At 44.3% G+C, this 14,745-nt stretch overlaps 2 protein-coding genes and 1 long non-coding RNA gene across 9 annotated transcripts in view; 2 read left to right on the forward strand and 1 right to left on the reverse strand.

Annotated features, from left to right (window-relative positions):
* Nucleotides 1–11,105, forward strand: part of UHRF2 (ubiquitin like with PHD and ring finger domains 2) — a 121,626-nt gene extending 110,521 nt beyond the window's left edge. For 2 of the 4 annotated variants that reach the window (XM_023627338.2, XM_070248472.1), the window contains 2 exons: nt 7,681–7,838; nt 8,794–8,845. In XM_023627338.2, the coding sequence (XP_023483106.2) occupies nt 7,681–7,838; nt 8,794–8,830 (195 nt within the window). In that variant the 3' untranslated portion in view covers nt 8,831–8,845. Of the gene's footprint in view, nt 1–7,680; nt 8,006–8,793 lie in introns of those variants that run through there. The other 2 variants (XM_023627341.2, XM_070248470.1) reach the window with 2 other exon arrangements.
* GLDC (glycine decarboxylase) overlaps nt 1–14,745 on the reverse strand; it is a 90,508-nt gene that overhangs the window by 11,725 nt on the left and 64,038 nt on the right. Inside the window, exons 17-22 of one of the 4 annotated variants that reach the window (XM_023627336.2) lie at nt 13,745–13,820; nt 7,858–7,983; nt 6,282–6,431; nt 4,704–4,816; nt 3,101–3,242; nt 543–654 (exon numbers count right to left, since the gene is read on the reverse strand). In XM_023627336.2, coding sequence (XP_023483104.1) covers nt 543–654; nt 3,101–3,242; nt 4,704–4,816; nt 6,282–6,431; nt 7,858–7,983; nt 13,745–13,820 — 719 coding nt within the window. Of the gene's footprint in view, nt 1–542; nt 655–3,100; nt 3,243–4,703; nt 4,817–6,272; nt 6,432–7,857; nt 7,984–13,744; nt 13,821–14,745 lie in introns of all 4 variants that reach the window. The other 3 variants (XM_014735452.3, XM_070248469.1, XM_023627337.2) reach the window with 3 other exon arrangements.
* On the forward strand, nt 12,406–14,106 carry LOC138920361 (uncharacterized). The gene is made up of 2 exons (XR_011431416.1): nt 12,406–12,693; nt 13,638–14,106. It is a non-coding gene; the product is annotated as an uncharacterized lncRNA (long non-coding RNA).

The following is a 14,745-nucleotide window of genomic DNA, read 5'->3' on the forward strand; positions in this document are numbered from 1 at the left end:
AAGAGCCTGCCAAGACCTTCAAGGCCCCAACCTTGAAGGTTACTTCTCCAACCTAACCCTAGTCTGTCCCTCTCCTCCTATGCCATCCTTCAACCCACCCAACACTCCAGCCACCAAGACAACTCCTTTTCTCTGTGTCCTGGCTTCTGCCACTCTTCCTTTCTCAGGTCAAATGGCTCCTCCCAGAAGGCTCTCCCAACTATGCTGCCCTGACTCTGCCCAGTGTGAATTACTCTACGCTTTTGGGAAATTCCCATAGGACTTTGTGAGATAATTGGCTAGTGGTATTTATCTACACGTCTCTCAGTTGAGTGGGTTCCTTGTTGACCTGGGCTGTCTAGACTAAGTGCATCGCAGAGCCTTCTAAGTAATGATACCCCTACACTGTTCACTACATTGAAGTTATTTCCAACAGCTCTATGCTTTTCTACAGTATATGCTAAGACACAGAAGTTTCTCATCCACTTCAGAAAACCACATCTACTAGGTCAAACTTGGTTTGGCCAACAAGAAGAAGATGGTAGACTAAACTTGATACTTGCCTCTTGCACCCCGGAAAAGGACTCTGTAGTGTTTTTCTAATCGCTTGGCCATGTAGTTGGCATTTAATATAGCAATTTCCGTGGCCTGTTTAAGGCCCTTGCCTCCCATCATCTGCAACAGAGGGAAAAAGAGCCATCAATCAGGGAACAGGTAAACCCAATGGACACTAACCAAAGACACCCCCTAATAAATCCCACCTACAAAGGAAGTCAGCCTACCATCACTCTATGGATTGCAGATGAGTGGAAAATCCTAACAACGACATCTGTCAGTACTCTCTAAGCCTGAAATATTTTCTCAAAACTACTCTGAAAAGCAGTTTTGTATTTTTTTGTTGTAGCAACAGGGCAAAATTTACTACTGACTATTGTGTTATCTAAAGAGGAAAAGGAATTGTTTTTAGGTTACATGCATTTGGGGGAGTTTTTGTTTGTTTGTTTACTGTGAATTTGAGATATCTTGATAATTGCTAGGAATTCTATGGGATCTTGGCCAAAATCCCCACTGATTCAGTTTTGTACAGTTTGTCTTCCAATTGTTTATAGTCAAGGCTATGTATGTCTAACAATTGCCAGGTTCAATCGTATCCTTTGCTGGTGGATCATAAGTTCTTGTGATTATATAGGGTGAACATCATCCCCAGCAAAGAGATTAAAATCACAATTACACCAATTTTTATTGCCTACTTTCTTCCCAGAGTCATGTACAATAGAGGCTGATATGTATTAAATACATAACTAATGTACAACAAATGAGAAAACATCTAATAAAACAACAGGGACACTGAAGTCCAAAGTAAGGAGAGGACACCTTTTGCCAGGCTGGTCAAAGGCGGCTTGCTAGAGTCAGAGTCCAAACTCGAGTGGAAACTTAAAAATGGGTAGAATTTGGTTGGGCAAAAAGAAAGGGGAAGGCACTCCAGGTGAGAAGACTGGCAAAAACCAAGGTGTGGCAGGGAAGACACATGGCTGCAGTCTGGGAATTTCTGTAGAGCCTGGTGGGTTGTGTCCACCTCTTGCAAGCCTTCAACCTTTGCCAGAAAGGACTTGGTATTGGTTCAGCCAGCCACTGGCTCTCGATCTGTGCATCAGGGTCACCGGGCAGCTTGATGGCCTAAGCCCTACCCCACATATGCTGCATTTGATTCTCTCTGGGATGGGGCTAAGGCATGTGTGTTTTGGGAGAATCCCCTAAGGGATCTGTGTAGGCTAGCGAGACCCAGCAGTAAAGGCAAAGGGAAGCCAGGAGAGGATTTGGGGCCCCTAGGGGGAATCTAGCAGTCCTGTAGGGAGTGTCCAAGATGGACTGCAGCAGGGAGAGAAGAAGATAGTTCCAGAGTCCAGGTGATAAGTAACAACAGCCTGAAATAAAGAGAGGGCGCAAGGGTGGAGGGTAGCTTAAACCCTACTATATTTTATTTTTAAACCGAGGCTCTGTCTGTTATTCCTGGCAGATAGACAAACCAGCTTTGGGGCATTTATTTTCTATATGTGAGAAATCATCTCCACCCCAAATATGTCCATAACAAATAACCCAGGTTTCCAGGATGTAGGGACCAAAATGAAGCCAGGAATTGGCTTCTGTTTGCAAAGAAGCAGATCTTTATCATGATTGTTTTTGTTGTTACTATTCGCCAAACAACTCGAGCATCCTTTTAAAAAGCAGGTTTCAGTCTCTGAGGTACAGAATTGTTCCAGCTTCCCAGAAAGTTTTCATTAAGAATCATAAATGCCGCACTGTTCAAGAATAACAGCCGGCACCGGAGAGTCATCCGATATGATCTGCACAGCTGAGTTTTGGGGGTTTGTTTCACCAGAGCCACCCCTCCTTTAAGGAAGGGAGCCGGTTTGGGAAGGCAGCTCTAATTAGCCACTGAGCAAGTGTTCCTAACCACTGCACAGTCCTGTCAGCCCAGGAGGTGGGCAGGCCCATTTGAACAAGAGCTGTACAAAATAAACTCTGGCCCTAGTGCTTTTTGGAGAAACACAAAGGAAGGAAGCCTGTCCTCTGACAAAGTCTAATTATCCCCGAGAGACAGTTCCACAGGCCCTAAAGGGCAAAGAGCTTTGGGAAACCACTACATAAGCAAATTTCTGCTACTTTTCATCTTATCCTCCAGGCTCCCCAAAAATATAAAGTGAAGTGAGATGTATTCCTAAAATTTACCCCAGGATATCAAGCAAGTGTAATAATTAGTATGTGCACTGTTTTTCACTTGCAAGGGGCCATACAAAGCCTACAGGAAACCAAATGACGTGGCCAGAACATCCACATGACTCATGGAACTTAACTCTGTCTGGAAAAATATATCTGGCGTGTCAGATGTTAAACACACTCTGAGAACCCGAAGAAAACAGCCTAATGAAGAGATGCAACACATTTTAGCTGATTGCTGTAGGAAGGTTTCTTCCACTCAAGTCCTCAGCACTCTTCACTGAACCACATCTCATATTACCCCGGGATTTCTTCATTTTTAAGTCAAAAAGGAAGTCTGCAGTCTCAGTTCCTCATGCACACATCACATCCCCCACCCATCTAACACATTCACAAAACTCACCTTAACATAAGCCCAGGAAATGGGCAGGATGGAGCTGGAGCCCCAAGGGGCTGCGCTGACAGTACCCACAGGCCAGGCATCCTCATTTGGCTTTACCGAAATGATGGGATGATTGGGCAGAAAAGGGACAAGATGCTTCTTCCTGTATTTTGTTTTTTAAGGTACAAATTCAGAAGATTGTAAAAAGATCCAGTCCAACCAAACAGGCAAGTGCTGGGCCCTCTCAGGAAACTCTATTCCTAGCAGAGGAACTCTGACGGTGGAAGGGAACTGACACCTGCTGAGAAGCAGATGTTCAGGAAGTGTTCCTTCCTTCCTCCTCCGCTGGAAGCAGGGCTCACCAGCCATCAATGTCCCAGCAGCTCACCCAAGAACGGTGGCCCAGGATTTGGCAGAGGCAGGCAGCCATGGAATAGCATGCCGAGCCAAGGGCTCCCCAGGATGTGGGGACATCTCAGCCCCACAGCCCACCCCTCCTAGCCCCATGCCTCACAGTTTTTCCCGAGGCATCTAAGGGATGTAGAAGAGTGGTGCTGGGAAGAGGCCCCATGGGGCCACACATCAGAGGCCGGTATATAAACATCATTCACCCCATCTACCCCACAGCTGAGGCACTGGGGCTCCTCCACTCACTATAAATAATAATCAAAAGAGAAAGCAGAAAAAAGCAAGGGGCCAAGCTCCCAGTAACTCTGAAGACTAGCCCCTTTGGCACATTTTTGGAAGACTGAAGAAGCTCAGGAAATCGCTGCTTGGCATCATTTTCATAAAACAATTCGATTTTGCAGTGTAAGAAGTTATCAACGGCTACGAGATATTCCTTTAGTTTTATTCTGACTTCATCCAGGTAATTCTGGTAATGAGGTTTGTTTCCTCCTTACTTACCTCAGATGTAATAAGAATTCAGGCTGCAAAGTGTTCAACACCTTACATCCAATTCACGTGTCTTTTTGTGTGTGTGTGACAACATTTAGTTCTACTCTCTTAGCAAATTTCAATTATACAATACTGTGTTATCATCTATAGTCACCATGTTATACATTAGATCCTCAGACCTTATTCACTGTATTGCTGAAAACTCGTACCCTTGTACCAACCTCTCCCTATCCCCCACCCTCCCCAGTCCCTGGCAACCACTTTTCTACTATGAGTTCTTGTTGTTGTTGTTGTTGTTGTTATATAATTCACTGATTTTAATGATTCACTATCAGCTGATTTTAAAAATAAAGAAAGCAAAGCAAAGCTGCTTAGAAGTCTAAGTTAAAGCCGAGAGGCACTTTCCAGGTGCTAATATTCCAGTTTTAATCCATAATGTTCGAGTAATTTCCCTATTCATTACTATGATAATAAACTTTATCTATGCATGACTGGGAGCTTAGTGTGGCCAACCAAGTGCTGTGGATAATAAAATGTAATTATACTCCTCTTTGGACATACCCTCAAAGCACCCCTTTCACTGCTCCTCCCCCAGCCCCTACAGGCATAGCACATATGAAGGTGTCCTTGACACTTGAAGACCTCCATGGGAAGAATAGTGAGTTTGGGGCCATTCTTTCATGCTCAGTCTCCAAAGCCATCCTGAGACCAGCAGCCCAGAACTCACACTCCGATGGGCCCCATGCCAGGGCCGCCTCCGCCGTGGGGGATGCAGAACGTCTTGTGAAGATTTAGGTGTGAGACATCAGACCCAAAGTCTCCAGGACGGCAGATTCCCACCTACCACAAAGGGAAAGAGCCAAAAGTGAAAGTCAAGAGCTTGAAAGGGAGCCCTGGAGAGGCAGCCATGCTGTTTGCTGTGGCCTCTTCCCTCAGAGGAAAGGCGGGCAGAGCTGTTCACAGAAACATCCCCAGTAGTGGCTCAAAACCTGGCATGCCATAGGCAGTGTGGCTTGTGGTTTCTATGGAGACAGCAACTGACCATTTAGCCTAATTTAGATTTTAAAGATTTTATTTTTTCCTTTTTCTCTCCAAAGACCCCTGGTACATAGTTGTACATTTTAGTTGTGGGTCCTTCCAGCTGTGGCACGTGGGACACTGCCTCAGCATGGTGCCATGCCCTCGCCCAGGATTCGAACCGGCAACACCCTGGGCTGCCAAAGCAGACCGTGTGAACTTAACCACTCGGCCAAAGGGCCGGCCCCCAGATTTTAAAATATACATTTGAATACATAGCTAATTCCTAATTATCCACCCCAAGAGGGAGGCGAGGAAGTACCCCCAGTACGAGAAAGGATAGTACCTTCTTGCTATTGAAACAGGCAACTTTCACCCAGCAGTTCTACCTCCCTCTGCACTGTCGGCTTTAGGTAACACGTGCTTTACCCAAGGGCCCCTTTAGGCACATGGATGCAAGGGGCCAGAGGGCTGCCCAAGAGGATGCTGAGCCGAGGGAGAGGAAGGGAGGTTGACAGTTTTCCTGAGAGCATCCTGATACCAGTCACAACATGCAATGGGCATTCCTGCCAGTTTGGCATTAGGGCTAATTTCGAATGTGGCCACAGACAAAGAATGTACTTATGCTATTGAAGCAATAGACAATCTCTGGACTACACTTACAAAGGAAATCAGACAGAAGCAAAGAAAAGCAGAGTCTGAAATGTTAAAAAAAAAAAACAAAAACAAAAGAACAAACAATGACTAAGAAGTTGAGAAAACTCTGAGACACTCCTCTCCTCCAAAGCCTCCTGGGAGCATCTCCTCAGAGGTGCAGGCTACACAGAACACCCCCCACCAGCAGTCAGGATTGGCCCTTCAGGGACAGAACATTCAGTTGTTTTATATCGATGAAGCTGAAGCCAGGTTAATGGCTTGTCCAGGCCATGGGAGATCAACATCCACCAGTAGCCAAAAGTTGGGTCTGAATTAGCTCAGGAAGGGAGTCAGGTGACCTTCTTGTCTGTAGCACCGCCAGAGGAATCACGCCTCCTGACAAGCTAAGGACATTCACTCATTCCCTACTTCCTTTCAACCTTCTTACCTCCTCCCCAGCATCCCCATCACCTTCTCTAGGATCTGTATTGTAAGTGAAATTGGCATACTTTGTTTGGAATTGGCAATAAAGAAAGTCAGCCTCAGTTCTGAATTCAGTGCCATGTTTTAAGACAACTGTCAAGAAGGCAAAGAAAATAAAAGTTGTTTTGACTTAACCGTTTTCTCAGGGAGCCCCACTCACATCGCCCACCTGAGCGTTCATATTTGCCCCGTCCAGGTAGACCTGTCCTCCATGTTGGTGGATCAGGTCACACACGTCGCTGATGTTCTCTTCAAACACTCCATTGGTGGATGGGTATGTAATCATGATTGCTGCCAGGTTCTCCTTGTGTTTATCCACCTGTGGGATAGAAGAGGCAGAGGAGATGTTTCTTTCTTGGCCAAACCCTTGCTTTTATTTTAAAGAATTAAGAAAGATGAAGTCTTGATCTTTTCATTTCTAGAATTATCTCAAAGGATGATGACAACAATAAAAGATTCATAGCCATTACTCCCTCCATAAGTCATTCCAAAAAAATAACAAGATCCCTTCAGGCTAGGTCTCCATGGTCAAGACCAAAAAGACGGTTTGGAAGATTTTTGGATATTTTGGGCTCATCTCTCACAGGTGATTTTCCTTTGATTCAAGTTATCTCAGTAATTATTTCAGACTTTTTTGGTTCCAGCATGTCTATTTTCACAATTAACCTCTCTCCAATAATCTTACCATATCCACCCTTAGCCCTTTCTGTCTCATTCTGTTGAAATTAGAATTCCCAGAAGTGTTCCTGCTCTGATAAAAAAGTCTTCCTTGTTTTTCCTTTTGACAGAAGGCAAGCATATATAAAGGCACATTCCTGGTTTTTTTTGCTAGCAAGTCAGAGGGAAGAGGCTCATGTGGAAATGAAAAAAATTTTTTAAAAAGGTCATATCCTATACTGGAGGGACTTAATAATTACAACTACTGGCCCAGAATGTTTGTTGGTAAAAACTTTGTGGAACGATGGAAAGATGGGGGTGGATGGGAGAGATGAGCAGCATTGTGTGTTTTTGGCTTCCCTTTGAAGGCAGTTACACGAAGTTCTCAGTCTTCATGCCTAATAACCCCGACAAAATCACATTACTATTCAACTGATTTCCTTCCCTCTTAAGACGCAGCCTCCAGTCCACCAGTGGAAAGCAGATACGGTTGCTAGGCAACTTCTTCCTGGAGGTTGGGAGGTTGGGAGTGGGGGTTGGTGTTTCAGGAAGGAGAGTGGAATGCTGCCTGAAATTCAGCAGGTAATGGCTGGGACAGTCACAGTCATTTGTAAAATCTACATTTATGTTTTAATTCCCAACACAAGACAGAGAATAACTGTGACTGCCAGTTTGATTATTAATGGGAGAAGGAGAGGAAGGTTGGGCAGAAGGAGGCAGGCAGGTCCTGCAAGGAGTACCCTTTCTACCATCATGAATAATTCATTCTGTTTCTTACACATGTACAAATCAGAGGATGAGATTTCAGTTTAAAGGATTTCTCCCTGTTGGTGAAGGAAGAGGTAAAGTAGAAGATGGTCAGCTTTATTCAGAACCAAAAATGTGTCTGTTGCTTTTTATTTTTCTTATAGAGAACAGTTGGGTTTTCTGATTTTACGTCCTTCTCCCAGACCCATTCAAAGGAGGAACTGCAGTCTTTTGATTGGAATGCAAAAGAAGGTAACATTGATGCAAACCACCCAGTCCCTGCTCCCCACCACTTCTTCCCAACCCGCACGTCTCCTCTCTGGTAAGTGGAAGACGGGTACCATGGCCTTGAGGTGAGCTGCGTCGATATTTCCATATTTATCCACCTCCACAGGCTGAATCTTCATGCCTGCCATGTGGGCACTTGCGGGATTAGTCCCATGTGCTGATTTCGGAATGAGGCAAACCTTAGGAATGGAATGAAAGAAAGGAAGGAAGGAGAAAAAATAATCACCAGCCTATTCATAATGACAGAAAGGTCCTACAGTATGCTTGGAGCATAATTAAATAGGCACCACATGCTTTACTTAAGCTGAGCACTAGAGCCTCAAAATCTGCTACAATTTCATTATTACCGTATTTCAAAACAATGTCCAAAAGAGAAGCTTCCATTTGAATCCCCAAATATTGTTCCCTAAACACTTTCAGAATATTAATACTCTCCTCCCTTATCCCAGCACACCAAAAACAGGCTTGGGCTTAGTCTAACCTTGTCTCAGTTATAATACATAGGAAGCATCTAACACAAGATGGGAAGTTAAACTCTAGGACCCAAATGCCCACAGCATAGCTTCAGTGCCCTGCTTGGCTCTGCTGAGATGCAGGAGAGATGATAACGGTCGACATAATTCCAAGGCCTCCTATTGCTGAAACACCAATCCTGTCATCATTTATTGGATGCTTATTCTGTGCAACAAATTCTTAGTTGCCAAGAGAATCATAAACTAAGCATGAAAATCCATCAACCCCTGCCCTGTGCTCACACGACTTGCTCACTAACGACGCTGGCATACATATAAATGAAGGTCTAGAGCCCATAGGTGCCATAGGAACTCAGAATAAGGGGCCGGCGCTTCAAATGGAAGAGATCAGGGGAAAGTGATTCAGGAACTAGAGCCTAGCTACAGCTTAAACATGTGTTGAGTTCTTATGGAAGGTGGATGGTGGGTGCAGTGTGAGAATTCCCAGATTCAAATCATTTTCATTTTCTCCCAAAGGTCATGTGAACACAGGCAAACCCTCATGCTCTGGTAAATCTGATGATGTCCCACTACAGAAAGTGTATCACAGAGTTTCTCCCAACAGAAAGCAACAAGGAGAAGCAATGATCACCCTGAAAGAAAATAGCTCTCCTATTTTTTTTAAATCCCAGAAACAATATTGCAACTCTTTGAAGAGAAATGGATGGGCATTACAAAAACGGGCTTGTGAAGTGAAAATTTAGCTTACAGCTGTTTCCTCAAAACAGCGAAGTCGTCGACTTAAGAAAAATACACGTGTACAAAAAGAGAAACGCAACCAGAGGCAAACATGAAATTACTCTGTCGCTCTTCTGCTGACTGAAAGTTTGTGCCTCTTTTGAGGCTCCTGGTCTCATGCTGATTATGCTGTGTTGACCTCAAATCCTTTTTCTTGTTTAAATGCTTCCCTTTTATATTAAATTTTTTCCTTTAATCTCTCAGGACCAAAGCTGGAGTCACTGGTCCTTTCTCATAGGTATTTTTATTCTACCAAAGGATCTTTGGATAAAAGGATTCCTTCTGGGCAGAACATTGATCGAGGAAGGGAAAGGCAAATATTAAAATGAAGATAAAATATTTGTTAAGAATTCATACCAGGGGAGTTCTACTGAAACCAAAACATTCAAGCTAAAAATTTCAGCCATCCTGAATAATGGGCCCCTGAAGATGTTCATGTCCTAATCCCCAGAATTTATGAATGTTACCTTATATGACAAATGCTACCTTGCTGGTGTGATTAAGTTAAGGATCTTAAGATGAGAAATTAAGGCTCTTGAAATCTGGATTCTAGGTTGGGCCCTAAACGTATTCACAAGTGTTCTCATCAGGCAGAGGGAGATTTGACTACAGAGGAAGTAGGAGACTGAAGAAGAGGTTGGAATGATGGCAGGAAAGGGCCATGAGCCAAGGAATGCAGGACACCTCCAGAAACGAGGAAAGACAAAGAAACAGATTCTCTCCTGGATCCTCCGGAAGGAACCAGCCCTGCCAACATCTTGACTTTAGCCAAGTGAAACCAATTGCAGACTTCTGGCCTCTAAACTGTAAGGAGATAAATTTGTGTAGTTTTAAGCCACTAAGTTTATAGTAATTTGTTACAGCAGCCACAGGAAACTAATACACATCCTGATACAAGGAGCAGCGTAAAGAAAAAAAGTCTCAATGGTTTTGTCAATGATTCATTTATATATTGCTGTTAGACATTTCTTGTTTTCTATGTGGATTTAGGAAACTAATATTTTTTTAGTGTTAATTTTTCCTCATTTTAAAATTGTGGTGTTAGAGGGGCCAGCCTGGTGGCACAGAGGTTAAGTTCGCAGCTTCCACTTCTCGGCGGCCTGGGGTTCGCTGGTTCAGATCCCGGGTGTGGACATTGCACTGCTTGGCACGCCATGCTGTGGTAGGTGTCCCACATATAAAGTAGAGGAAGATGGGCACAGATGTTAGCTCAGGGCCAGGCTTCCTCAGCAAAAAGAGGAGGATTGGCGGCAGATGTTAGCTCAGGACTAATCTTCCTCAAAAAAATAAAAATAAAAAACAAAATAAAATAAAATTGTGGCGTTACAAGGGACATGGAAATAGCAGGACCTAGATTTGATGCTTTAGTTTATCTAAAACTAATCTTTGGTGCATTTGTGCCCATTTAGGTGAACACTGTGTTTTTCTTTTTTTTTTTTTTTTTAAGATTTTATTTTTTTCCTTTTTCTCCCCAAAGCTCCTGGTACATAGTTGTGTATTCTTCGTTCTGGGTCCTTCTAGCTGTGGCATGTGGGATGCCGCCCCAGCGTGGCCCGATGAGCAGTGCCACGTCCGCGCCCAGGACCCGAACCAACGAAACACTGCGCCGCCTGCAGCGGAGTGCGCGAACCTAACCACTCGGCCACCGGGCCAGCCCCAACGCTGTGTTTTTCTAATTCCCCAATGTGCCTGGCATAGACCCAACACAGCTCATCCTTGAAGGAGTGAAGGATTAAGGAGGAGCACTTTTTTGCAAGGGAGATCAATTTGTTATTGCTACTAAAATTCAACAACCAAAGGCCACTACCTTGCCTCAGGCAGTTGGGAAGAGAAAAATATGCCCACACAGGTTTTGAGGGATTTTTTTTTGGTCAATCTTTTTCTTTTGTATAGGAAACTCAGTTTCTAATCAGCAAACCTGAATTAATATTTGACTAGCAAATTGAGATATTAATTATAAAGTGTTTAGGACAGTGCCTGGTACACGGTAATTGCTATATAAGTGTTTGTTAAATAAATTTGTATTCTCCTAAATTAAACTGGTAAATCAAGAACTTAACTGCTGCATTTTAGGAATCTCTGAAATTTAACCTAAGAGCAAATGTGAAAATAACTTCCAAAAACAGCATGAGGCAAGAGAACCATCAGGAACCCAGGTGGTTCTGTAGCACGTGATTTCCACACACTCCTTTTCAAAAAATAAGGATATATTTTACTGGATTCCATTAGAGTCTATTGTGCAGGAGCAGCTGTCTCAGACTTCTCTGATGTGGAAAAATCCTCCCTGATTATTTGAATAATAAGTCATTTTCTTCTCTACCTAAAAAAGTCAGCTTTAATTAAAATCTTTAATCTAGAAAGGACACCAACATTGCCAAACTTAAGAGTTTTGTCTTTCTACAAGCTCAGTGACTGGGTGGCCTTCCCTGCCTCTCCCTCCCTCACCCCTCCCCAAAATGCCGCATCCAGCTCCTCTCCATCCTTCAGAGAGGGAATAGCCTCTCAGGGCACTCAGCAATAGGACTGTGGACAATGGTGCCAGAAGAAACACTGCATGCAAGGTGCAAGAGAGAGAATGGGGGACTGGAAAACACAGAGACGGAAAAGGAGCCGGAAAGAATCCGTGAGTCACAGAAGAACTCTGCCCAGGCGCAGTCTAAGGGTCTCTCATCCTTTCTCCTTGACCTTTCTGGTTTGGTCCCCAATTCCTAGACATTCACAGATACTTCCTGGTATCAGACTGGAGAAATGGAAAACAATGAGAAGTGGGAAGCATCACAGAGTGAGAAGCACCACAGCTGGCCCTTTGTCATTAGTTTGTCACCGGCCTTCCATAAGCACCACACGTGGATCTGGAGGCCGCTCCAAAAAGCAGGGGCGGGAGTAGAGGTGGGATAGGGGAGCAACCTGGAGATGTTACACAGGATGATCGGCCCCCTTCCCAGGATCCCCAGACACCTCGTGGCTAAAGAGCAGGATGACGAGGAGTTTCAGTGGCTACCTCAGTACATGGAAGCCACAGAGGAAAAACAGTCATCCGGTGTCCTTTCACTGGACAACCGGAGCTTCAACATTTCCTTTCTGATTCTATGACAGTGCTGAGACTCCGAGTTCCAAAGAACAATTATAGTCTAACCTAACCCTTCCTTAGGAAGTTAAAGAATTCAGGCCAGCCCCGTGGCCAAGTGGTTAAGTTTGTGCACTCGGCTTCGGTGGCCCAGGGTTTCGCCAGTTTGGATCCTGGGTGTGGACATGGCACCACTCATCAAGCCACGCTGAGGTGGCATCCCACATGCCACAACTAGAAGGACCCACAACTAAAAATACACAACTATGTACCAGGAGGCTTTGGGGAGAAAAAGGGAAAATAAAATCTTAAAAAAAAAGAAAAAAGAAAGTTAAAGAATTCAAAACCACGAGAATACCCAAGTGAAAAAAACCAAGTCGGAATGTCAGGGACTGTGTTTGTCTGATTTATCGCTCGACTTCTTTCTGGACAGGCACACACAGAGCCTTTTATGTGGCCGGTATTCAACAATTTATTCAAGTGATGAATGCCCTATTTTTCAAAGGTCTCTGAAAATCAATTTTATTCCCCAACGAGGACAAATGCCTGGAAAAACACACCTGTGGAATCAGGTAAGCAAGGTAAGGTAGGAGAAAATGTTTTTTTTTCCCCCTTTTTTGAAAGGGAAATGAAACAGTTTTTAGATTCTTCATTGCAAAATCCAGGCAACTAGCCATAAACAATCTTCCAGTGTTAATAAAACCGGGAGTGGAATACGTTTGGGCCACCACTTCCCACACCCTACTTACTTGGGCAGCCAGAACCACCCTGGCATACTTTTCTCTAACTCTCCTGGGATGGGCAGACACTTTGTCCTGCTCCTGACATGCACCTACTGCTCCCTCTAAGGACCCCACCTCCCCCGCTCAGTGGAAGTTCTAGCTTAGTGCGGGTCATCACCAAAATGAAGGCCCCAGGAGCAGAGACCTCCTTCAGCCATAATTTGAAACCCATGTCAGCTCAACTGCTACAGGCACTGCCTCTAGGGATTAGCGGAGCATTGTCGAGCCCATTAGCATCTGCTGGTCCCCACAAGGGTCCCCAAGTGCAGTTTGGACCCTGGAGACAAGACCTTCATACCCAAAGCAAACAATGAAGCAGAACAGTGAACTCTGCTCCATGTCTTCTTTTGTTGCTTAGAGCTGACAATCATTTAACAGGGAATTTATTTATTCAATAAATATTTTTTGAGCACACATATGACCAGAACTGTGCTTAGGCACAGTAGGAGTCACATAGGAATTACAGCCTGGTCGCTGCCCTTTGACCAGGCCTGGGGCCTGGGCTGAGCCAAGAAGAAGAGGCTTGGAAAGGCAACATTCCTGCCCCTTCCTCCCTTTGCTCCCTCGGGAGAGCAGTTCCACAGCCAACTGGCTGACTTTTACATACCAGGTTTGAGCAAAAGCCTTTTATCTCTGAATGTTTTCCCTCAAAATAGTTCAGTGAGATGTCTTGGAGGCAAGGATCGTTATGGCCCTTTCACAGAAATTTGTTTTTGGATTATATGTTCTCTCAGCTGCTTCCAAGAAGGCTTGGAGGGAGTGTCCCACACAAGAAAAGGGATCCTGAGAGCCGGACCTCCTGCCACCCCATGGTGAGCAAGCACCACTTGTTCATACTCACTGTTCTGTGTCCCTCTCCTTTCCGGTCTAAGTAAGCTCGGATGGTGGCCAGCCCAGCATACTCCCCCTGGGCTCCGCTGCAAAGACAAGAAGAAAAGGATCAGGGCTTTGGCCCTCTTTGCTTTCATTTATTCATTCAATATTCATTGGCCATGGGCCACGGGCCACGTGTTCACCAACGTGTGACACAAAGTCACTCTCCCAGACACCATGGAAAGCTCACCTAGGATCTCTGAGTGAGCCTAAAGGTCTGTGAACTACAGCTCACCCACTCCCACTCAGAGATGGGCCTTTCAACCCTCACTCAGACCGTGCACCTAAAAAATCTTTTTCATAACATAAAATTTCAAAATTATACAAAAACAGAGAGAAGAATATTAGGAACCTTATATCACTCAGCTTTAACAATTATCAGTTTAAAATCAATCATGTTTCCAACTATATCCTTCACTGATGCCCCTCATTCTGAACTGGATTATTTTTTGAAACAAAGCTCAAGCATCATATCATTTCATTAATTCAAATTTCAATATGCATCTTTCAAAGATAAGAATTATTTTTAAAAAATATAAGTAGAATACATTATCACACCTAAAACAACGAACAATAATTTCTCAGTGTCACCAAATATTTAGTCAATGATCAGATCACCCCAAAGGAACTATGCACATTTAATGTGGCACTATTCCCGTCAGTCTTGGGCTCAGCTTCCCCAGGCCCCACACGCACATGGCTGCTGGAGGCTGGCCATACCCATCTCAACAATCCTTGAAGGCACCACTTTTAGAGCACACTAATGACTAACATTCCAGTGAGTGATGCTGAGTCAACCGTAAACTGTTACTTAATGTTCTCAGTACTCTCTGCAGGAAGAAAAGGGAAGTGAGTAATAGGTTTTTTAATCCCATTCAAAACGCATATGTCCTCCATTTCGCAAAATTACAACATCTTCAGACTCTGTGGAGGGCCCAGTGGTTTTGGCCTTCATCCCTCTGGTCACCC

This window comes from Equus caballus, chromosome 23, assembly GCF_041296265.1.
Source record: "Equus caballus isolate H_3958 breed thoroughbred chromosome 23, TB-T2T, whole genome shotgun sequence".
NCBI classification, from domain to species: Eukaryota; Metazoa; Chordata; class Mammalia; order Perissodactyla; family Equidae; genus Equus; species Equus caballus.